Raw genomic sequence first — 25,171 nt, 5'->3', positions numbered from 1 at the left:
CACCTGGCTGGCTCAGTTGGAAAAGCATGTGACTTGATCTCGGGGTTGTGAGTTCGAGCCCCATGGGATGTGGAGATTACAAAAACAAAAACAAAAACAAAAACAAAACAAAACAAAAAAACCTTGAAAAAAATTTACCATCTTAACCATTTTTAAGTGTATGTTTCAGTGGCATTAACTACATTCACATTGTAGTGCAACCATCACCACCATCCATCTCCAGAACTCTTCCTCTTGCAAAACTGTAACTCTGTACCCATTGAACAATAACTTCTCATTTCTCTCCTCTCTCCAGTCCTGGGAAACTACCATTCTACTTTCTGTCTCTACACATTTGCTTGTTCTAGGTACCTCACAGGAGAGGAATCACACAACATTTGTCTTTATGACTGGCCTTTCTCACTTAGCATAATGTCCTCAAGGCTCATCCATGTGGTAGCAAGTGCCAGAATTTTCTTGGATCAGCCCTTCTTAAACTGTAATTCTGCTGCTCTTTGGGCTTACTTTGATTAGCAAAGTTGTAGGCCGTTTTAAAAATCTCAGGATACAGGGATGCCTGGGTGGCTCAGCAGTTGAGTGAGTGTCTGCCTTCGGCTCAGGGTGTGATCTCTGGTCAGGGGGTCAAGTCCAGCATTGGGCTCCCTATGAGGAGCCTGCTTCTCCCTCTGTCTACGTCTCTGCCTCTCTGTGTCTTTCATGACTAAATAAATAAAATATAAAAAAAAATCTCAGGATATAATCTTGCAATCCTAATATTTGTGCTTGTCTTTTTTTCCCTTACCTTTCCTAACTCTTCTACCAGGAGACAAGAGCATCCATATTTGTATTGGTTTCTTGGGGCTGCCATAACAAAATAATACATACTGAATGGCTTAAAACAACAGATATCTATCCTCTCACAGCTCAGGAGGACAAAAGTTCAAAATCAAGGTGTTGGCAAGGTTAGTTCCTTCAGGAGGCCCTGAGGGAGACTCTGACCCATGCCTCTCTCCTAGTTTCTGGTGGTTGCTGGTAATCCTTGATGTTCCTTGGTTCATAGATCAATCATTCCAATCTCTGCCTCCATCTTCACATAGCCATCTCCCTGTGTGTCTGTTTTCTGTGTGTCTGTGTTCAAAATTCCCTCTTCTTCGAATATAAATAATAGTGAAAGGGAATAGAAGGGAAGGGAGAAGAAATGGGTAGGAAATATCAGAAAGGGAGACAGAACATGAAGACCCCTAACTCTGGGAAACGAACTAGGGGTGGTGGAAGGGGAGGAGGGTGGGGGTGGGGGTGAATGGGTGATGGGCACTGAGGGGGGCACTGGACGGGATGAGCACTGGGTGTTATTCTGTATGTTGGCAAATTGAACACCAATAAAAAATAAATTTATTATTATTAAAAAAAAACAAAATTCCCTCTTCTTGTTTTTTAAAAGATTTTGTTATTTATTTATTTATTTATTTATTTATTTATTTATTTATTTATTTATTTATTTATAAGAGACACACAGAGAGAGGCAGAGACATTAGGCAGAGGGAAAAGCAGGCTCCCTGTGGGGAGCCCAATGTGGGACTTGATCCCAGGATCCTGGGATCACGACTGGAGCTGAAAGCAGGCACTCAACCACTGAGCCACCCAGGTGCCCCAAAACTCCCTCTTCTAATAAGGCCACCAATCATTGAATTTAAGGCCCATCCTAATCCAGTATGACTTCATCTTAACTTGATTATATCTGCAAAGATAGTATTTTCAAATGAGGTCATATTCAAAGGTTCTAAGTGAACCTAATTTTGCAGGGAGTAAACCATTCAATGCAGTACATTATCATCTCTAAGGGAATTAGGAATTAAAATTGTTAGAGAAGAAACAAACACAAAGGGAAAGTAGATAATGCTCAGTTTTTTGTTTTGTTTTTGTTCCTAACTTAGACTTTTGTGCAAAGTTAATGAATTTTGTGCAAAAGAGAAATCCTTGATTAGAACAGAACATATTATAATAAAGATTAGAAAGAGAAGAGAGGAGAATAGAGGCCATCTCCCCCCACCAGATGCCAGATACTACTTGACAGTCATTTAATCTGGTATGGGAAAGGAAAGAGTAGTGGCAGTGAATTTAGAGGAGGTTAAGAGGCCTAAGGAGAAAGGATTGAATGGGGGCAGGGACCATGAAGAAAAGCAGGCACAGGGTATAAACAGTGCCGAGAACTGTTGGTGGCAGCTCTGGGAAGCCCCAGTGAAAAGGACTGCTTCTGGTGTATGTAGCAATGGGAGTGGCTATGGCACCTAGCAGGAAGTGCAAAGTAGCAGATGGGCCGAGAATAAGTAGGAAATCTGGCCAGGGTAAATGAGATTTGCCAAGAGTCTTCAAAAATATGAGGGGAGATACTGGATTTTCCAAGTGGCTAGGATTTCAGCTATTTTATTAGAATGTTAAAGAACTAGGAGACAATATCAGGCTGTACTTTTTGGGTACATCTAAGCAGAAGGCATTTTGATGACTTTTGACCAGAATCATTGCCTGTTTTGAAGCCCCACAACACTGATATCCCATCACATTCATTATTGGAGAAATATTTGTTGAGCACCTATCATTTGCTAGGTTCTGGGGATGCAGGGATGAATAAGGCAGGCAAAATCTCTGTCCTTCTTGGTATTTTCTTGTCTTTGGGAAGAAAGACACTGAACTAATAATTACATAAAAACACATGTAGACTATATGAATAGCTTTATAAGTCTCGAGGTGCAAGTAGAGTCTTATCTTTTGTATTTCTCCAAAATAAATGAAAATAGGCTTGAGCCTTCGTGGGCCAGATTAGCAAAAAAGTTTAACACCACCTGCTTTGGCTCTTCTCTTCCCCTGGCTTATTCAGAAGGATAAGTCCAGAAAGGACTAGACCATAGTCCACAAAGGAGGTCAGCCTGATGTCTATACCTCAGCAGAGAAAAACCACCACTCCCATGCATGCATTATGCCTCATTGCCACAATGTATCACTACTGAACATTGCTCTGTTTCCATCTGGCTCTGCTGCTCTTCTCCAGAACAAAGCTTTGCTGTTTCCACCTTCCAGGGAAGTCAGCATGGTCCTTCAAATATTCTCCAAATTGCAATTCTAAGTAACCAGTGTTTCTGGGCGTACACTTAGCTCTTCTCAGAGACTTCACTGCCTCAGAGGCACAGGTTTCAGACTGAATCAGATATTTGCCCATCACAAACCCATTCCCTAAGGATTTATCCCAGGCCTTGTGAGGCTTTCCTTTTCAAGCCCCTGAAATTCCCTTTCATAGGCAAAGTAACTTCATTGCCTGCAAGGTGGAACCAGATCTAATGAACACACAAAGTTTTATTAACCCTTCCTGAGGGAAAATATCTTCCAAACCTCACCTTCCCAAAGAACACCAAAGGTGAAGTGGTCATTTATTTGGTTCTTTGCTACTCAGCATGTGTTCCCCATTTGTTTGGTAATAGCACTTTGATTTGGGAAATCTAAATGATCACTTCCCCCATTGGAAATAGTCTGGCAGGAATGTCAACCATAGTATATGCCCGCCTCCAGTCAAGGGATGGGCAGGTTACCCAAACTAGACCAGCTGAATCTTGAATGGGACAGGCTTCTCTGAACTCTATATGAATCACTTGGGAGTCTTGTAGGTTCTGAGTTAGTGGGCCTGGAAATCCTGCATTTCTTTTTTTTTTTTTTTTTTTTTAATTTTTATTTATTTATGATAGTCACAGAGAGAGAGAGAGAGAGAGAGAGGCAGAGACACAGGCAGAGGGAGAAGCAGGCTCCATGCACCGGGAGCCCGACGTGGGATTCGATCCTGGGTCTCCAGGATCGCGCCCTGGGCCAAAGGCAGGCGCCAAACCGCTGCGCCACCCAGGGATCCCAATCCTGCATTTCTAAAAAAACTCCCAGATGTTGCCAACAGGTCACCCTTTGGGCAAAAAGAGCCGAGCAGGCAAACAGCTGGAATACCTTTACTCAAAGGCAGCAAACCTTAAAGACTCAGTCTAGAGCTGCTCTGGATCCTGTCCTCTCTTCTAGAGAAAGGAAGAAGAGGGAAATCCAGAGGGAGGGAAATAGAGAGGGAAGGATGCAGGGAGGGAGAGTGAGAGAAATTTCCTTTCAACCTGCAGCTAGGTCAGGGAAGCCTGGGTGGCTCTGTGGTTGAGCTTCTGCCTTTGGCTCAGGGCATGATCCTGGAGTTCTGGGATCGAGTCTCACATAGGGCTCCCTGCATGGAGCCTGCTTTTCTCTCTGCCTGTGTCTCTGCCTCTCTCTTTCTGTGTCTCTCATGAGTAAATAAAATCTTTTAAAAAAAAAAAAAACATGCCGGGTCAAAGTGCCATTGTCTCTCCCTATAGCCAGCACCTAATTTTCAGCCTTTGTGTGCTGTGATGTCATCAAAAACATTTTATTTTGTGAAACCTTTGGGAGACAATAAAGGCCCTTGGGCATCTTCAAGGTGGTTGAAAATTTCTTTGTCCAGCAACAACTGGAAGAAAACTTTGGGAAACTATGTGCAAAGATGCTTGACTATTTATCTAGTTTTGCTGCTTTGGTAAGAAGCTTTTGGTAAGAAGGTCTGCACATCACTAAGATTCTTTGCATTGATGTCAAAGTCTCCATTAATAATTGTTTTGGTTCATTAAGTTGCTGGAAGGCCATATTCAAAAGATTTGGCATTACAAAATGCAGTAGCTTATTAAAGGGTTTGTGGCAGGAGGGAGATATGGTTAAGGAGTGATCTGAGCTTGACGTCCCAAACTCCCTGTTCTCACTACTCAGGTCCACAGCTACAAGACAAAGTACAAGTTGCCCAGTGTGTACCCAAGATACTGCTATCAGCTGATAAGGACAATTCAGAAATTTCCTCCTTAAAAAAATAAAAATAAAAACAACCCTAACTTCTCTGTGAGGGTTAATCTTTGACTAAAACCTTCAAATGAAGCCCTGGTTTCCAGAGATGGAATGAATGCCCAAGGACATAGGCATTATTGTAGATGAGGCCCAGCAGCTGGGAATTCCAGGAACTGTTCGGCTCTGGTTTCTCCCTAGCAAGGTAACAGAACACTCTTATGGGATTTCTATCTAGGGCCATATTTGGTATGGAGCAGATTCCATAGTGGTGTAAGCAAAAATATGGGTGCATTTTGCTTGTTTGCACTGTTCTCACAATCGATAGTTCCATCTTGCCCAATATTTTACCCAAGCCTCCAGAAATTTTCTGACAGTGAAGGGTATAAGGAATTATGTTGACTCGAACTCCGGTTTACTATAGGTTTATTATTCCATATCACATAGTAATTTATTAGAGTCTGCCCATAAAGAGCAAAACTTGAGGCTCTAAGACTTCATTCATTAGTATTCAGAATGCTATTTGAGGGTCTCCCCTCAAAATCATTCTTGTAAGGTTAGTGGAAGGCCAGCCCGACTTCATCTCTCCACTTCTAAATGTGGGTTTTGATCAGGATTCTTTGGCTGCAAGTAAAAGAAAGTAAGAGGGATGCCTGGGTGGCTCAGTGGTTAAGCATCTGCTTTTGGCTCAGGGCATGATCCTGGAGTCCCAGGATCGAGTCCCACATCGGGCTTCCTCCATAGAGCCTGCTTCTCCCTCTGCCTGTGTCTCTGCCTCTCTCTGTCTCTGTGTCTCTCATGAATAAATAAATAAATAAAATCTTTAACAACAACAAAAAGAAAGTAAGAGAAATTCACAGGATTGAAAGGAACGCTGGACAGACCAAAGCCCTTCAGCTAGCAAGGGAACTTGATAACAGAAAATTATTAACAGGTTCCCCTTGAAGAAATGAATGAACATCAATCATTTTCCCCATCTTTGCATTGCTGGATACAAAGCCCCAACATCCCAATAGAAAAATAAGCAAGGGATATGAGCAGACCATTCACAGATAAGGAAATATGGTGCAGGAATGAGTGTGAGAGTACACTGTAAGAAACATGAGATGATCAGAGGTGGTCTCTGCCCACAGGGGGTCACATATGCTATCAGGCTGTGTCCCCTAGGTCAGGGCCCAGGTCCCACTCCCCTCTCTGGGCTCATCAAGTGCTTTGCATTAAGTAGTTCTTTTAATCCTCAAAATAGCCCTTTAAATATGATTATGTCTCATTTGTCCAATGAGGAAACTGAGGCTCAGAGAAGGAAGGTGGCTGGCTTTAGGTTGTCTAGCTGGGAGATGGCAGGGATAACACTGCCTCATAGTGGTTATTTCCCCCTGCACATGCCACTTTGGCTACTGTATATGGTTGCGAAGTTTATGCACTTATAAATATCCAATCTAGAGGATAACTGGGGGCTGGGATGAATGCAATCTCACCTGTGATCCACTCAACAAGGTAGCAACGCCTTTGTGAACCTGTGCCTATCCAGTGGAAGAGGCTCATTTGCCTAACTTGTCCAGCCAGGGGAGTGCCTCTCTCACTATGTTCAGAGAACAACACTATATGGGCTAGTAGCAGCCTTACTTGCTGCATCTCCCTGGGGTAGGTTGTGGAGAGGACACATAGTGGTGGCTGGGAAGAATGAGATAACATAGGATACGAGGCTGTTAGCTTGAGAGAGGCTGAGGGAAACAAGGTGAAACCTTGCAGGAGATCCAGGTGGGTACTTAGGGCAAGAGATTATGTATGGAAAAGGACAAGTTAGGGGCATGTCCTTTCTCTGGGAATTTACTCAGGCCTATGTGAGCTTCTTGGTTCAGTCAAGGGGCTTGATTTAGGGGGCATCAAATATATGGGGCTCTACCTTAGGATCTCAATTTTAGGGCTCCATTTAGGGGGGCTCAGTTTGTAAGACTCTCCTGGATGGCTAGGTCCTAGATGTAGATGGCCCATCATCATACTGGCCTATCACTTCCCTGACTTCCTCATTTCTAACCTTCTTCTCCAGCCACCTCAGCCTTCTACTTTCACTGTCACAGCCTAACCCTCATCCTCAGCAAAAATGGAACCTCCTCTCCAAATCTCAAGTTCAAACATACCATCCTCTAATCATCATTTCCTGGTCTTCTAGCTGATTTATTTTTATACCTATCCTGCATGAGAATTCTTCAAATGCATCTCAATGTCTGATTCTTTCTCCCCACTATCTTTTCATTGCCCTGTACTTCCCTTATGCTCTCACTTCCTTCCTCACCTAGTGTGGGAGGCAGAACTCTAAGATGGTCCCCATGATCTCTACTTCCTGGTATTATGCCCTATATAATCCCTTTCCCTGGAGTATAATCAGGACTAGTGACTTGCTTCTAACCAAGAGAATATGGCAAAGGTGACGTGAGACATTTCTGTCTATCTATCTATCTATCTATCTATCTATCTATCTATCTGGTTTCATCTTGGTATCATGCAAGAAATTCAACTGCTGGCCTTAAAGAGGCAAGCTGCTATGTGATGAACTGCGTATAGTGAGGGCCACATGGCAGGGAACTTTGGGCAGACCCTAGGATGTGAGAACCTCAGTTCTAATAACGACAGAGAACTGGATTCTGGCAACTACATGAGACTGGAAGAGAATATGAAATAATATGTGGCTTCATATGAGACCTCAGCTCTGGCCAACATCTTGATTGCAGTCTGTGAGACCCTGAACAGGGAACCCAGGTAAGCTATGCCTGGACTTCTCACACATAGAAACTGTGACATAATAACCGTGTGTTATTTTAAATTGCAAAGTTTGTGGTAATTTGTTATGTAGCAATAGAAAACTAACACACTCAGCTTAGATTTCATTATCCATCATTATAATCAACTCCCTTACAAGCATCCTTACTATTCTAGCCCTTGTGGCCAACAGACCCTAAGGCAACTCCCAGTAATCCCCACTACCTGGTGTTCATGCCCTGTGTAATCTCCTCCCCCTGACTGTAAGCAGAATCTGTGACTTGCTTTTTGACAATAGAATATGACAAAAGTGATGGAATGTCACTCCCTTAAGACCACATTTTAGCAGTTTAGAATTAGAAACACTCTGCTTTGAAGAAGTAAACTGCCTTGTTGTGAAAGGGCCTATAGAGAGGATCATGTGACAAGGAACTTGGCTTCTAGCAGTTGAGAGCCATGCCTGCCTGAAAGCTAGCAAGAAAATGAGGACCTCAGTCTTCAAAGAGATAAATTATTCCAACAGCCTGAGGGACCCCAGAAGCAGATATTTTCCCTAATCAAGCCTCTGATAAGACTGCAGTTTTAGTTGGCATCTGTATTGCAGCCTGATGAAATCCTAACAAAGACCCAGCTAATTTGTTCCTAGACTTTTGATACATAGAAATTGTGAGATAATAAATGCATTTTGTTTTAAGCCTCCAAGTTTGTGGTGATCTGTTTTGTGGCATAGAAAACTAATACAGCCCCTCCCTCCTGTCTTTATACTGGCCTGGCCTAACACAACCCACGTTAATCACAATGCCCTACCTAGGCTACATCTGTATCTGAGTGGCTGAATGTTGTTACAGAAAACCAAAAACCACACAGCAAATCAATTGATTTCACTCTAAGTCATTGATTGCAGACCTCAAATGGGGATTAATAGCATAGCAATACTGATAAACTCACTTACCTACTCTCAGAGATTACTATTTTAAACCTTCTCTGCTCCTCCCAAACCTCCCACATTCCAACCTCTGTTCTCACCTTCAGCTTATTGGCTTCTTATCACCTTCCATTAAGAAGATAGCTACATTCAAATGGAAATTCCCTTATCTCACCATCAGATCTACAATCCTCTCTGCATCCAACTTCCTTTTCTTCTGACTTGTCATGGGAAGGAACCATCTTCTTCACATAAAAGACCAGTCCCTGCACTTCTGCTTTACACTCCTTTCACCTACTCAAGGTCTTTACTCCTTCAGTTACTCCCGCCTGTCCTGTATCACCAGGTTCTCTTTGGGGCCATCCCCATCAGTGCATGAATGTGCTCTGTTATCTACCATCTTTAAGAGAACCTCTTGAATTCCATGAGCCCCTCCTGCTACTGCCTATTTCTCTCTTCCCTTCACAGCAAAACTTCTCAAGACATGAATTACACATTGCTGTCCCCACTTCACCTCCATTCACTTTTCAACCAACTTCAGTCTAGTTTGTACCACCTCATGAAACTTGCTCTTTTGAAGTCACCAAAGACTTCATGTTGTCAAATCCAGCAGATGGGTACTTGTCTTTGCTCATCCTAATTGTGCTCTCAGTAGCATCTGACATGGTAGGTCAACCAGTTCCTCCTTCTTGAAACATGTCTATTTCTTCTCATCCTCCTTTGCTGGCTTCTAAATGTTGACATTCTGAGCTTATAGGCCTCTTGTTATCTCCGCTTGAATATCTAATAGGCACCTCAAATTAAACATGTCTAAAACATAAATCTTGATATCTTCCCTAAGTCTGTGTCTCCCACCACCTTCTCCTATCTCAGTACAACCACCAGTTACTAAATTAGAAAACGGAGAATCATGCCTTTCCCTTACCTCCTCTATACTCAGTGGTACTTATGGAGCACTATTGGTTTTATCTCTAAAACTTGTCTTGAATTTGTCCACATGTCTCTGTCTCTACTATCACTAACCTACACTAAACTACTATTATCTCTTCTTTAAACTGTAATAGCTTCCTGATGGTCTCTCTGCTAGCACTTTTGCTTCTCTGTAATTCATTTTCTACACAGTAGCCAGAGTAATCTTTCAAAAAGGTAAATCATATCATTTTATTTCCTTGCATAGAACATTTTCCATTGCATTTCAAATAAAATTCAAAATTCTTGCCAAGGACTAACAAGGCCTTACCTCCTGTACCTTTTTTCCTCTTGTACTGAGTTCCATTATCCTTGTCTTTGTGCTTGTTACCTTTTCTAGAACCATCTTCTTTGGCCTTCTCTCTCTTCCTTATGAGAACAATTTAAATGTTATACCTTCAGAAGTGTTTTTCCTGACCACCATATTAAAAACTGTTCCTCCCTCCCTTGTTATCTTATTTGAATATAAGCTCTGTGAAAGCGGAGCCTTTGTCTTGTTAGCTCAGGACTTAGTGCAATGCCTGGCACATATTCAGCACTCAATTGATATTTGGTGAATCTATGCATGAATGAATGAATGAATAAGGCACTGAGGATTTAAGTGCAATGTACTTCAATGTGAGGACTGAGAATGGCATGAAAGACAAAATATACTGGACAATTAAGGGCATAATTTTATTCAGCCTATTGCAATAGAAAGACTGTACACTAATGAGAAATGTCTTAAAGGAAAGAAAGGGAGACTGAAATTTTATGGAGGAAAGTAGACAAGGGTAGACAGTTTAGTAGTCTTACATGATGAGGAAGAATAGGGACAGGTCTTATTTCAGTCACTGAGGAATGGTGGAGCTGAGTCTTAGAATATGTGGGAGCAGGGATGTCCTTGGTAGCTAGCCCTTCCTCAGAACACGAAGACTGGAGGAGTTTTGGACCATGGTTGCTTACCAGGAACACAGGGCTCAGGTAAGTTCCAACATTGTTACTGGCTATCTCAATTTTAGTACAGGAGCTTGATGTGAAAATTTCAATTCGTGGAATCATTTTGTGGGCATAGCCTAGGCACTCACTCTGGGGGCCTATATTTGGGTTCAATCTGAACAACTTGAGTAGACCACCTAGCACTATCATTGGAGGTGATTCTGGAGTTTTAGCCTGAGGGACTTGATCTTGGGACCTTAGTTTGGCAGATCAGCTTCAGGGAGATTTATCAGGGAATTCTACTCTGGAGAACTCAGTTTGGAGGCTCCGATTAGGGGATTCTGCCTACTAGGCACAGTGAAGGGGCTCACTCTGGTTGTAATTAGGTTGGTGCTCCATCCAGTGGTTCATTCTGAGGTTGGTAAGGAGTTTCATTTTGGGGGGTTCAGAATGTGGCCTCAGTATGGGGTCTGAAACATTGTTCTGCAAACTGTCTCTTGCACACAATCTGGGAAACTTCTTCAGGGAGCTCAGGCAGGATATTTGTTCTGGAGACATCATTTTGGGGGTTTGGTCTAGAAACTGTTTCAACCACTTACCTCATGGTTGCCTGTCTAAAGGTTAAGACACTGCTAGCTTAGTACTGGGGATCAGTCTCACTGTACTGGTCAGTCAGGAGCTCTGTCTGGATCACTCACTGTTAGGTGCTCAGCATCAGCATTTGGGTGTGGACTGCTGAGTCATTGTGGATCAGACTTATTTCTCACATATAAAAGCAGTCCCAAGGAACTGCCTATCTCTTCCATTTAAATCTTATTGGCACCCCGATGTTTATAGCAGCAATGACCACAATAGCCAAACTGTGGAAGGAGCCTCGGTGTCCATCGAAAGATGAATGGATAAAGAAGATGTGGTTTATGTATAATGGAATATTACTCAGCCATTAGAAATGACAAATACCCACCATTTGCTTCAACGTGGATGGAACTGGAGGGTATTATGCTGAGTGAAATAAGTCAATCGGAGAAGGACAAACATTATATGGTCTCATTCATTTGGGGAATATAAAAAATAGTGAAAGGGAATAAAGGGGAAAGGAGAAAAAATGAGTGGGAAATATCAGAAAGGGAGACAGAACTCCTAACTTGGGAAACGAACTAGGGGTGGTGGAATGGGGGAGGTGGGAGGGGGGTGAGGGTGACTGGGTGACGGGCACTGAGGGGGGCACTTGATGTCGGATGAGCACTGGGTGTTATTCCATATGTTGGCAAATTGAACACCAATAAAAAATAAATTTATTAAATAAATAAATAAATAAATAAATAAATAAATAAATAAATAAATAAAAATAAATAAATCTTATTGGCCAGGGATGCCTGGGTGGCTCAGCAGTTGAGAGTCTGCCTTCAGCTCAGGGCATGATTCTGGTTTGGGGATTGAGTCCCGCATTGGACTCCCTGTGGGGAGCCTGCTTCTCCCTCTGCCTATGTCTCTGCCTCTCTCTGTGTGTCTCTCATGAATAAATACATAAAATCTAAAAAAATAAATAAAAATAGATAAATCTTATTGGCCAAAGCTTATAGCACATGGTCATCAGTTGCAAGGGATACTGGAACTGTAGTCTTTTAGCTGGACTTATGTTCACCCAGCTGAAAATATGGGTTCCATTCCAAAGAAGAAAAGGGACAATGTGAATTGGAATGTGAAGCTAGCAGCCTTGCTGCACAGATGTCTCAGCCTGGGATTCTCAGTCTGAGCCCCTAATTCTGTGGATGCCATTTTGAGTACTCATTCTGGGGGTATGAATTTAGGGTCTGAGAGACTGAAAGTTCATTCTGGGGAATCAGTTTCATGAATAAGGTTGGGGGACCTTGGTTTAGAAGCTTACTTTAAAGGATTCAGTTCAATTTATGAGTCTACAATGTAGATTAACCCAAATAAGGAGAGAAGGCGGGAAGGTTGAATAGAAGTGTTCCAGACTGCTACAAGTGCAAGGAAAGTTTGGCAAGGCTGTCTGGGACTCCTGAACCAAAGTCATCAAAGTATCTCTGTCATACTCATCAGGCTAGGAGTAACTTATGGGAAGCATGGTCTTTGCAGAAATGTAGGGATGGATTTCAGACTACAGCAGCTGGGGCACTTGATCAGTCATGCTCCTTGAAGTCCATGAAGTCCATGAGATGCTTTCTCATGGCTACCATGGGATACATACTGGTGGTTTTCACTGAGGATTCCCTCTAGGGCTCATTCTGGGCATGTTATTTGGAGGCTCAGAGACATTAGGTCTTCATTCTGGAGGAAGCTGTTTCAGAACATGGACTCAGTTTGTACTTTCAGTGAGGGGATGTATCTGTGGTCTTAGCATGTCATTATGGGAACATGACTTTGAGGGCTTGAACATTGACAGTTTATTCTTGAAAAACCCAAGGATTCAATATGAAAGCCTGATTTTTATCTAAGAGGAGACTGAGCCTCTCATTTAAGTGATTGCTTAGCTCAAGACTCAGTCTGGGTGGCTAGGTCTGGCCTGCTTTGGGAAGATCAAGTTTTGGGAGTTCAGTCCAGGATATTTTAGCCTGAGGGGTCAAGCCTAAGGGATCTCAATATGATGACTTCACCTGGGGATCTCTGTCTGGTGGGGTCTCTTGGAATTCCAGGCTGGGTTCCAGTCTAAAAATTTCCATCTGGAACTACCTGCTGCATTTAGACACTAGCAGTTCAGCTTGGCAACTCAATCTGTGTTTTAATCTTGGATTTCAGTCTAAGGTTTTATGTTGGGGATTGAGTTTAGGCTTAGGTTTGGGGAGTTTAGTCTTCAACACGTCAATCTTGCCCTCTTCATCTGAAGGCTTGATCTAGTCTGAAATGTTCACTCTAGAATAGGGTCTAGAGTAGGAGTAGAGTAAGTGTCATGCATAGAATTTGAGTGTGTATTTATTTATTTAATTAAAATATTTTATTTATTTATTCATGAGACACACACACACACACACACACACACACACACACAGAGGGGCAGAGACACAGAGGGAGAAGCAAGCTCCACTCAGGGAGCCTGACATGGGACTCGATCCCGGGACTCCAGGATTACGCCCTGGGCTGAAGCAGATGCCAAACCGCTGAGCCACCCAGGGATCCCCAAAATTGTCACTATTTTATTTTATTTTTTTAAAGATTTTATTTATTTATTCATGAAAGACACAGAGAGAAAGAGGCTGAGACACAGGCAGAGGGAGAAGCAGGCTCCATGCAGGGAACCCGACGTGGGACTTGATCCTGGGACTCCAGGATCAGGCCCTGGGCCGAAGGCAGGGGCTAAACTGCTGAGCCACCCAGGAATTCCCAATTGTCACTATTTTAAAGACATTTTCCATAGCAGATCTTTTTTTTATTCTTTTTCTTTTTTTAAGAAACCTTTTAAGAAAAGGTTTTATCTATTTGAGAGAGAGAGAGCAAGACAGAGAGAGTATGAGGGAGGTGAAAGGCAGAGGGAGAAGCAGACTCCCTGGTGAGCAGGAAACCTGATGTGGGGCTCCATCCCAGGACCCTGAGATCATGACCTGAGCTGAAGGCAGATACTTAACCAACTGAGCCACCTAAGCACCCCGCAGATTTTTTTTAAAGACCTATTTGCTTATTTTAGAGACGGGGGAGAGGCAGAGGGAGTGGGAGAGAGAATCTTGAGCAGACTCCACCCTCAGTACAGAAACCAATGCAGGGCTACATCCTATGACCCTGAGATCATGACCTGAGCGAAACCAAGATCATGGGCAGCTCTGGTGGCGCAGCGGTTTAGCGCCGCCTGCAGCCCGGGGTGGGATCATGGAGACCCTGGATCGAGTCCCACGTCGGGCTCCCTGCACGGAGCCTGCTTCTCCCTCTGCCTGTGTCTCTGCCTCTCGCTCTCTCTCTGAATAAATAAATAAATAAACCTTAAAAAAAAAAAAGGAACCAAGATCAGACGCTTAACTGACTGCACCACCCAGGCACCCCTCATGGCAGATGTCTTAAAATATTGTTCACAATCATCATTAATTTGAAATCAGAGTAGTCATTTAACTGCTAACCTGCTAGTAGAGCATAGTATTTAATGCACAAATAAACATGTACATTATAGTTTTTGTAATGTTTTGATAACTATATTTTAATATAATTGGTTTCCTTTGTAGCCTAGATTTTATTTTATGCATTTAAAAACATTAATCTGGAAAGGGATATATTGGCTTCACCAGATTCCCAGATGGGCTCAAGGCACAGAAAAAGGGAAGTCTGTCAGGGTGGTGATTTCACATGCCAAAATCGCACTGGTGGCAAGTCCATCTATGGGAAGAAATTTGATGATGAAAATTCTGTCCTGAAGCATACAAGTAATGGCATCTTATCCATGGCAAATGTTGGACCCAACATGAACAGTTCCCAGTTTTTCATCTGCACTGCCAACACTGAGTGGTTGAATGGCAAGCATGTGGTCTTCAGCAAAGTGAAAGAGGGCATGGATATTGTGAAAGCCACAGAGCACTTTGGGACCAGGATGGCAAGACCAGCAAGAAGATCAGCACTGCTCTAATAAATTTGACTTGTGTTTTATCTTAACTACCAGACCATTCCTTCTGTAGCTCAGGGGAGCACCCCTTCACCCCTACCTGCTCGAAATATCCTATAATCTTTGTGCTTTTGCTGCAGTTCTATGGGTTCCATATTTTCCTTACTCCAAGTCTAGCTGGATTGCAGGGTTAAGTTTATGATTATAAAATAAAAACTAAGCAACAACAACAGCAAATCACCATTGCCCAATGATTCAATCAATCATGGCTATGTACGAAGTCTCCATAGGAACCCTGTCAGAGCCCTTCCAGGTTGATCACATGGAGATTTATAGAAAGCATGGAAGCTCCTCATTCCTTCCCACCCACCTTGCACTATGCATCTCTTCCATCTGGCTGTTCCTGAGTTATATTCTTTTATAAACCAATAATCTAAACTTTTTAAAAGTTTATTTATTTACTTTTAGGTAATCTCTACACTCAATGTAGGGCTCCTGCTCATAACCCCAAGATCAAGAGTCACATGCTTTTCTGGCTGAGCCAGCCAGGTGTCCCTAAACTGATGATCTAGTAAGTGAAATGTTTCTCTGAGTTTTGTGAGCTGTTCTAGCAAATTAATTGAGCCTGAGGAAGGGGTTACTGTGCCCTCTCATATGTAGCCCTTTGGTCAGAAGCACAGGTGGCAACCTGCATTTGTGTTTGGCATGTCATGTGCGTGTGGGGGGGAGGTGGCAGTTTTGTAAGACTGAACCTTAAGCTGTGGGATCAGAGGCTATCACAAGGGAGGCAGTATTAGAGGTGAGTTGAATTGGAGAACACACAGCTGGTGTCAGAGAATTACCTGGTGGTGTGGAAACCCCCTCCACAACACACTGGAAGTGGTGATCAGAATCTTACCTACTCTCTCCATGTACATTAGAGGCATTAAACCCTGGAAACTCACACAGAGATGATTAATCTCAGATCTTTGTTTGGGCTTCTTTGAACTCAATTTAAATTGCTGAGTCTGTTGGAATGAGTCTCAGTAGCTCTGTAGGCGTTGATGCTTCCTGAAGTTATCAGCCTGGAAAGCTCATGGTTATCATTACACATCATGTGGTTTTCTGCTGTGTCTTTGTATATACATTGTTTCCTCAGCATGAAAGTCTCTCTCTTTTTATTCTTTTTTTTTTTTTTTTTTTGGTAACACTCCACCACTTGGCAAAATTCCATTCAAACTTTTAAAAAGCCTCTCAAGCATCATCTCTGAGAGCTGGCCACAACCCCTGAGGCTGGGTCAGGGACCCCCTCTGCTGGACTCTCATGAGCCCCCGTGCTCCCTTCTTTTTTTTTTTTAAATTTTTATTTATTTATGATAGTTACAGAGAGAGAGAGAGAGGCAGAGACACAGGCAGAGGGAGAAGCAGGCCCCATGCACCGGGAGCCCGATGTGGGATTCGATCCCGGGTCTCCAGGATCGAGCCCTGGGCCAAAGGCAGGTGCTAAACCGCTGCGCCACCCAGGGATCCCGGGATCGAATCCCACATCGGGCTCCCGGTGCATGGAGCCTGCTTCTCCCTCTGCCTGTGTCTCTGCCTCTCTCTCTCTCTCTCTGTGTGACTATCATAAATAAATAAAAATTTAAAAAAAAATAAAAAAATTTATTTATGTATTTTACAGGTGTGCGTGTGGGAGAGCACAAGTAGGAGGAGTGGCAGGCAGAGCAGAGGAGAAGCAGGCTCCCCACTGAGTAAGGAGCCTGATGCGGTTCTCGATCCCAGGTCCCTAGGATCATGACCTGAGCCAAAGGCAGAGGCTTAACTGACTGAGCCACCCAGGGGCTCTCCTGTGCTCCCTTCTCCTCTAACATTGCACAGAGATGGATTTATTATAGAACTAGTAAATCTTAAGCCTCAGTACCCCACACTTACACAGGCCACTTCTGAGTCCCTGGTTATTGAGCACTGTCAGTTTGAAGAGCATTTAAGATTTGTCGCTGCACAAGAACAGTTAGAATACCCTGAAATTTTACAGTTCACATATAAAAGAAACTAGATGGAGGTTTCCCAAAATTCAACAACAATTTTATTTATTTATTTATTTATTTATTTATTTATTTATTCATTCATTCATTCATTCACTCATTCATTCATTCGAGATACAGTGACAGAGAGGCAGAGACATGGGCAGAGGGAGAAGCAGGCTCCCTGCGGGAACCTAACATGGGACCTGACATGGGACTCGATGTGGGATTCGAGTGGGACTTGATCCTGGGATTCCAGGATCACGCCCTGAACGGAAGGCAGATGCTCAACCACTGAGCTACCCAGGCGTCCCTTGACACCAATCTTATTACCTTGCTAATAACAATTTTTTTTTTATTTTTATACACAGAGAGAGGCAGAGACACAGGCAGAGGGAGAAGCAGGCTCCATGCAGGGAGCCCAGGATCACGCCCTGGGCTGAAGGTGGCGTTAAACTGCTGATAATAACCGCTAATAACAAATTGTGAGGTTGAAACTTTATTTTTTTATTTTTTATTTTTTTTGAAACTTTTTAAAACTACTGCTAACAAAAGTTTTTTTAATCAACTGAATGGCATTGAATTCTCTTGAATTCCTTGTATTCTCTCAAGAAAATGTTATTGTAAAATAATTGTCATATTTATGTAGAAGAGGGTATCAAGAAACTTGTAGCCCCCCCCCCCCAAAAAAAAAGAAAATAGTGGTGAAGTGAGTCAAGGAACTGATAAAAATATTTTACTTTGGGGGGTTTGGGAAGGTTTATGGTATTTATCAGTTTTTTCTTTCTTTATTTATTCATGAGAGACAGAAAAGCAGGGACATAGGCAGAGGGAAAAACAGGCTCCCTGTGAGGAGAGCCTGATACAGGACTCCATCTCAGGACTTTCTGGGATCACGACCTGAGCCAAAGGTTGACACTCAACCACTGAGCCACCTATATGCCCAAGTATTTGTCAGTTTTCTTAAATTTCATAATTTGTAACATTTGTGATTTCTTTTATAAATACGAAGCAATGCTTTTTTTTCTTTAAGATTTTATTTATGTATTCATGAGAGACACACAGAGATAGAGAGAAGAGGCACAGACATAGGCAGAGGGAGAAGCAGGCTACATGCAGAGAGCCCCACGTGGGACTTGATCCCGAGGCCTCCAGGATCAGGCCCCGGGCTGAAGGCGGCTTTAAACCGCTGAGCCACTGGGGCTGCCCCGAAGCAATGCTTTCATACTGAATTTGTACTATTTCTCTTTGAGATAGTTTGTAAAATTCTATCTCCTTCCGGCCCTTCAAAACCTAGATTCACCCAGAGCAGTGATCATTGTCTAGGGTCCTTGGCCAATCTTGCACGACAGACCGTAAACTCCTTAGGCATTCGATCTAACTCCATACATGACCTAGCAGCATTTAGCATAGGCCCAGGCACAGAAGAGTCAGTACTATTTGTGAACATGGTTTAGTCCAAAGTTTGCAACCCTTGCTGTGAGAGGGAATCACCTATCCTATTTTTCTAAAAACAGCTTTATTGAGATACTATTTATATGCTATAAATTCCACCCACTTAAGGTGTAAAAGTAAATGGTTTTTAGTGTATTTACAGTGTTGTGCAGCTGTATTAGTTAGCTAGGGTTGCCATAATTAAATACCAGATACTGGTGACTTTAACAACAAAAATTTATTTTCTCGAAATTCCAGAACTTCGAGATCAAGGTGTCAGCAGGTTTGGTTTCTTCTGAAGTCTTTCTCTTTGGATTTAGATGTCTACCTTCTGTGTTCACATTGTCATTTCTTTGTGCATCTTGTGTCTCTATGTCCTAATCTCCTCTTCTTATAAGGACACCAATCATATTGGATTAGGGTGCACCTCTAAGGCCTCATTTTACCTTATTTACCAATTTGGAGGCTCTGTCTCCAAATCCAGTCACAATCTAAGGTATTGGGGTATCTGGAATCAAGCCCTGGAATCTGTATCTTTATTAAGTTCCTCACATCTTTCAAGAACCCACGGCCACGCGCGTCAGCCACTCCTGGCTTCCTTTGGTTTATTCCATAGGAGTTAACTGTGGTGATGTGATCTATTGCTCTGACAGACTTTTTTATTGCTCTGGTCTTGCTGCCAGGTCAGCAGAAAAGGCAAATCTGCGTTCTTAGGTTCGGCTTTCGGCTCATTCGGCCTGGGCCGTGCTGCGTAGCGATTGGGCCTCCTGGACATCACGTGGTCCGAGGCAGGACGATGGCTGGAGCTGGGGAAGATTCACGGGCGCTCTTCGGAGCTGGTGTCCGGGCGGCGCTGGAGGCCTGGCCAGCTTTGCAGGTGAGTGGGGGCACAGCTGGGATAAAGGTTAGGGTGTGGGGCAGAACCAGAGTTGGCTGGACAACGCGCCTGAGGCTCCACCTGGCCGCATTACCAGCCAGTCCTCCGCCTCCCTAGGCCGGCTTCCAACTGACGTGGTGGGCTTGGGCCTGTGTTCATAGATCGCTGTGGAGAATGGCTTCGGGGGCGTGCACAGCCAGGAGAAGGCCGAGTGGCTGGGGGGTGCAGTAGAGGAGTACTTCTTCCGCAATGGTGAGTGAACGTGAGGCACTGCGACAAGTCTGGGGGGGGGGGCGGGGAGGAGGAGTGGCGGGTCCTGGAGAGCACGCGCTTCCTCTTGAATGGTTGCGGGATGGGACCTAACTGAGGCCGAGGTGGAATGAATACAGGGTTTGGAGTCAGAATCTTGAGTTCAGATGGCTTACGGGCTCGCGGTATCACTCTGGGCAAGTTTTTTTTTTTTTTTTTTTAACCTGAGACTCAGTTTCCTAATTCCTAAAATGGGTTAATACCCAGTATCTCCGCATTGTCCAATAAAAACACAGTGCGAATCACATCATGCCATATAAAGTTTTCTAGCAGCCACTTCAACAAAGTAAAAAAGAAGCAAATGAAATTAACGTTATTGAATTCAATATATCTAAAATACAGGTAATTGATATAAAAGATTATTAACGAGATGTTTTACATCCCTTTTTAGTATTAAGTTTTCAAAATCTCGTGGGTATTTTACAATTTTAGCACGTTCTCAATTTGGCCTAGCCGCATTTTGAGTGCTCAGTAACCACATTTGGTCATTTGGACAGCAAAGATCTACATCTTTGATATATCCTAAAGATCATGTAAGAATAAGGGATCCTCTAGTGGGCCTTTTGCATATTAGGATTTTTGCAAGGTTTTTTATTCAGGGGACCCCTGGGTGTCTCAGCGGTTGACCATCTGCCTTTGGCTCAGGGTGTGATCCTGTAGTCCCAGGATGGAGTCCTGCATCGGGCTCCCCACGGGGAGCCTCCTTCTCCCTCTGCCTGTGTCTCTGCCTCTGTCTGTGTGTCTCTCATGAGTAAATAAATCTTTAAAAAAAAGATTTTTTATTCAGGTTTTTAGTCTTGGAGATGACAGGCAGAGTTTTCTCAAAGAAGTTTACCATCTAGTGATGGATCCACTTAAGTAAATAGGCATTTACACTCAAGGTGATAGATATTCTAATAAGGAGGAGCTCAGGGTGCTTGGGTAGCCTGAGACTGAGGAGGAAGCTTCTTTTGTATATTGTTCAGGGAAGTAGAGATTGGGTTGAGTCTTAAGGGGTGAAAAGGAGTTAACTAGGCGGGGGAGACAGCAAAACACAAATAAGTTCTGTGGTATGAGAAGATTATGTGTTATATTTGGAAAGTGGCAGGGAGCTCAGTATTGGAATAAGGGTGTGTGTGCACTTGTGGGTGTAAGGAGTGGTAGAGAATGAAGCTGGGGAGTGGGGACGCCCCAGGAAGAGGATAAGATGTGGAAGACCTTACATGCCTTTGGTTTTGTCCATTAGGCCGGCATTTGCCAAAATGCATGCTATGGAAGACTAGCTCCATTAGATGTGCAGTGAAGAAAAAGCTTCTCCAGTTAAATTATGTAAGACAAGCTCTTTTCTTCAGCTCCTCCTTAAAAGTCAAAATAAGGGATCCCTGGGTGGCGCAGCGGTTTGGCGCCTGCCTTTGGCCCAGGGCGCGATCCTGGAGACCGGGGATCGAATCCCACGTCGGGCTCCTGGTGCATGGAGCCTGCTTCTCCCTCTGCCTATGTCTCTGCCTCTCCCTCTCTCTCTGTGACTATCATAAATAAATAAAAATTAAAAAAAATAAAAGTCAAAATAATCAACAATAAAAGCTTTGGTAAAGATAAGAACCACAAAAAGTCGGTTTTCCTTTGTTTCCCATTAGCTTCTATGGATAGCTTTATTTTTTATTTACCTTTTTTTTTTAAAGATTTTATTTATTCATTTAGAGAGAGAACGAGAGAGAGAGAGAGAGAGAGGCAGAGACACAGGCAGAGGGAGAAGCAGGCCCCATGCAGGAAGCCCGATGCGGGACTCGATCCCGGGTCTCCAGGATCATGCCCTGGGCTGCAGGCGGCACTAAACCGCTGTGCCACCGGGGCTGCCCTTTTATTTACCTTTTAAAATATTTTATTTATTCATGAGAGACACAGAGAAAGAGGTAGAGACATAGGCAGAGGGAGAAGCAGGCTCACCGCGGGGAGCCCAATGCAGGACTCCATCCCAGGACCCTGGGATCACGACCTGAGCCAAAGGCAGACGCTCAACCCCTGAGCCACCCAGGTGCCCGGATAGTTTTCTTTTAAAACTAGCAGGACAGCTATTTCTCAAAAGCAGGATATGAAACACTGCTGTAGGTGCCACAGTTGTGAAGGGTCTCTACATTTCAAAAACTTCAGCCCTGAGTGATGGAAATTAACATGGTTTATGGGCTTCTCGTATGCTAGGCATTATTTAGGTGACTCCTCATAACAGACCTTCAAGAAGGCCACTATTAGCCCCTCTTTGTAAATGAGAAAATAGAGGCACAGAGGTATATAACTTGTTCATGGTTACAGATGGAGGCCAGTTAAAATAGGTCAGATGAAAGACGGTGAGTCTGATTGGGATGCTGTGGGAATAAGAGGAATGGGTAGGATGCAGGAGATTGGAAATTAGGTATTTAGTGTTTGTTTGGTTTTTAAAAATCATGTAAAACCTGGAGTACAGCATGCTTCAGTGAGTAAAAGGCCCGCTGTTTGGACCTTTGCCCACCAATCAGATGTGGATCCACCAAGTAGGTAGTGAATAGTAGTGGGCAGGAGTGATTCAGTTGGCTGGTCTTTGCTTTCCTACTCAGCTGACTTGGAGCTAGGTGAGGTGGAAGACTTCCTTGGGGAACTCATGACGAACGAATTTGATACAGTTGTGGAGGATGGGAGTCTGCCCCAGGTGAGCATATTGTGGACACATCTGCCATTTCCTTGCCTGCAGTCTGTCTTCTCCCTAACTGTTTTGAGGCCAAGACTCTTGGGTCTAACCATTCTTTTCTTGAGTCCTACACAAGAACCTTTTGTGACTCCCTTTTGCCTCAAGGAAAAAGTCTAGTCTTCCCAGGTCTTTCCAAATGCTGCCTCTTCTCTTTTATTTCTCTCCATACATCATTCTCAACCAGATCTGTTCTTTACCCCCAGCCCAAGGGCAAGTCAGGCCAGGTACATTTCCACCCCTGCTCTGGTTAACATTACTCCATTAATTTCTGCTGGGATTGCCTTCCCTTTTACCTCTGCTGTCTTTCAAACCTAGTTCTAGTGCCTGCCTTGTTTGGAAGCCCTCCTTCCATGCTTTAGGCCCTTACCTGAGTCCTTCATATATGGTTCCTTCATTAGTAAACTCCTCGGGGAGAAAGAGCCCTATTCTCTTCTGGAAAATTCCTCCCTCCTCTTTCTGCAAACGCAGGCTGGTTGTATTGTAGGTTCTCTAAAAAAATCCGAGCTGTTTGAATGTTTTCTTGGTAGGTGAGCCAGCAGCTACAGACCATGTTCCACCACTTCCAGAGGGGTGATGGGGCTGCTCTGAAGGAGATGGCCTCCCACATCACCCAGAGAAAGTACAGGGTCAGAGCCACTGCAGTTGCAACAGCCAGAGAGACGGATGAAGATGATGTGGACAGCATGGAGGAGATGGAGGTGAAGGGGGTGCCCCTGGGTGGGGAAATGCAGATATCTTCAATTTTCTGGGAAATTAGCTAGTTTCACAGGGAAATGATAGGGAGGGTATATTATCCAGAGAGGGCAGGGAACTTTCCTAAGGTCACACAGCCAATCCTGGCAGGGTGGGGAGGGAGAGCCTGGGTCTCCAGTGGCCATAGCCAGGAGGTGTTATATTTAGCTCTCTCCTATATTTCTCCTCCAGGTCACAGATACGAATGATGGGGCAGCTACAGATGGGGTTTGCCCCCAGCCTGCATCCTCTGGTCCAGACTCCCAGACTATTAAAGAAGAGGATATAGTGGAGGATGGCTGGACCATTGTCCGGAGAAAGAAATGAGTGGGGCTGGAAATGGTTTGGGCCCTTGCTTGCTAGTTGTTTCAAGACTTGTTTGTAGGGGTTTTGGGGAGGGTTGTGGACTGCTGGACTGGTTGCCTCATCTCCACCCTCTCCCTGTTCCCCTGTCCAGTTTCCTCCAGGGGAAGAAGAGCCCTATGGTCCTTGCTCTTTAGGTGATGTGACCTGGTTCACCACACTCCCTTGGGCCTTAAGTTACTATCTGCATGATGAGGCCCTGTTTCCCAGCACATTGCCTCTCAGGTGCATTCAGTATGAAGAGGGAGGGATGAGCAGGTGAGGGTGTGACTGGAGGAGAAGGTAAGCACTGGTTGACAGTGGCCAGGTGGATCTGTGAAGGGAGAGGACAAATGGGACGACCAATGCTTCTGCTGGGTCAGGAATGATGAGATGAACATGCAAACCGGAAGCGAGATGAGTCGAAGATGTGAATGAAAATAGCTATGGTACCTCTCCTTCTCCCCCCACATACACACAGCAGCTCTGTACCCCTGCCCAGAAATTGGAATCTCCCAGGAACACTCCCTTTCTGCATCCTAGCCTCCAGCCCTGGGTTTCTTCAGGAAGTTGAAGATTTCAGCTAGGCGGAGAGCTTGGGGGACCTGGGCTTTGTCTTCTGTCTCCTCTAACTTCTTTCCATATTCTTATCCAAATCCACTGATGAGGCTTAAAACCTCAGTAAATAGTACCTTATTGTTTAATCTCTGACCTGTGACGAGCCTTGGAATCAGCCTTTTAGGAGCTGGGCTTCAGAGCTCAGCAAGGAAGCAGTTTCTGGGCACCCTAGCAGCCTGTTACTTTGAACAAACACACAGATGGACATATGGAACATAGCAGCACTCTGAAAGTTTCCATAAGCCTGAAATAAACTGTATTTTTCTTTAAAAAACAAAACAGAGTATCCATGGTCCTCCTCCCCGCCCCCCGCCCCCCACCACCATTCCCCTGTCCTGCCCTGTGGCCCTGCCATGGGTCTGGACGATAAAATACTGGGTAGCTTGGGGCTGGGGAAAAGCTGTAAGCCATGGGAGAGGCAGGAGGGGTCTGGTCACCATCCCACATAACGTGTGTGAAGACACTGGTTGAGAGGGCAGGGGTGGGCCAGGGCCATGGGGTCAGTGGCAGAGCTGGCACTTGAATCCAGATCTCCAGCTTCCAGTGCTTTGGGTGTGGGGCAGAATTGGATGGAGGCAGGATCTGTAGGGTGTTGAGGGGATGGGGGCAAAACCGGCCTAATTCAAGGGGGTCTAGCAACAGTTCCCACCCTCCTTGGGGACAGGGATTTAAAAAAAATTGACATCACTGTAGGAATTTTTTTTAAAGCCCATGTTTTGGAAAAAGATGAATTAAAAAACCCAAGACCCGGCACTGGGGATTGAAAGTGCCCGTGATGGGAGTTCAAGTATTGACTGAGCTGGGAGGGAGGGGGCTGGGGCCCCCAATTGGACATGGGCAGCTAGAGTGTGGGGCAGGGGGCCCCAGTTACCCCTTTGAACCCTCTAGGTCTTGTCTCGGGTCTGGGGGGCTTCAGAGGGTTCAGCAGTGGCTCCTGAAGCTGCCACTGGTGCCTCCTCCATCTCCCTGTCTTCAGACAGTGTGAGCCCAGGGCAGAACGTGTCCCCACGGCCTGCCCGACCAAGCACTGCCATCCAGCGCCGCTGCAGCTCCTCTGTCTCAGGGCTGAAGTACCAGCTCAGGTGGCTCTGGGTGATCTTGAAGACATGCCTTCTGTCAGGCCGCTCCCCTGCCTCAGGAGGTCCCACCTCAAAGCCAATGAGGGGCAAGCTGCGCTGGGCTTTCACATCCTAGGGAA

The 25,171-nt window shown here is 44.4% G+C and overlaps 2 protein-coding genes across 3 annotated transcripts in view; one reads left to right on the top strand and one right to left on the bottom strand.

Annotated features, from left to right (window-relative positions):
- The first annotated feature begins 19,115 nt into the window (after positions 1 to 19,115).
- On the top strand, positions 19,116 to 24,252 carry TSR2 (TSR2 ribosome maturation factor). 2 transcript variants are annotated; one of them, XM_072816069.1, is made up of 5 exons: positions 19,116 to 19,271; positions 19,433 to 19,523; positions 22,151 to 22,242; positions 22,809 to 22,979; positions 23,206 to 24,252. In XM_072816069.1, exons 1-5 carry the CDS (start codon positions 19,191 to 19,193, stop codon positions 23,338 to 23,340), a joined length of 570 nt encoding a protein of 189 aa, XP_072672170.1. In that variant the 5' UTR covers positions 19,116 to 19,190; the 3' UTR covers positions 23,341 to 24,252. The 2 variants fall into 2 exon arrangements, with proteins under 2 accessions (XP_072672170.1, XP_072672171.1); XM_072816070.1 differs by lacking the exons at positions 19,116 to 19,271; positions 22,151 to 22,242.
- FGD1 (FYVE, RhoGEF and PH domain containing 1) overlaps positions 23,961 to 25,171 on the bottom strand; it is a 44,425-nt gene continuing 43,214 nt past the window's right edge. Inside the window, exon 18 of the mRNA XM_072816065.1 lies at positions 23,961 to 25,163. Coding sequence (XP_072672166.1) covers positions 24,858 to 25,163 — 306 coding nt within the window. The 3' untranslated portion in view covers positions 23,961 to 24,857. The remainder of the gene's footprint in view (positions 25,164 to 25,171) is intronic.

The sequence above is a fragment of the Canis lupus genome, chromosome X, assembly GCF_048164855.1.
Source record: "Canis lupus baileyi chromosome X, mCanLup2.hap1, whole genome shotgun sequence".
NCBI classification, from domain to species: Eukaryota; Metazoa; Chordata; class Mammalia; order Carnivora; family Canidae; genus Canis; species Canis lupus.
The sequence above is the reverse complement of the archived record's forward strand: the minus strand, read 5'-3'. Positions and strand labels throughout refer to the sequence as shown.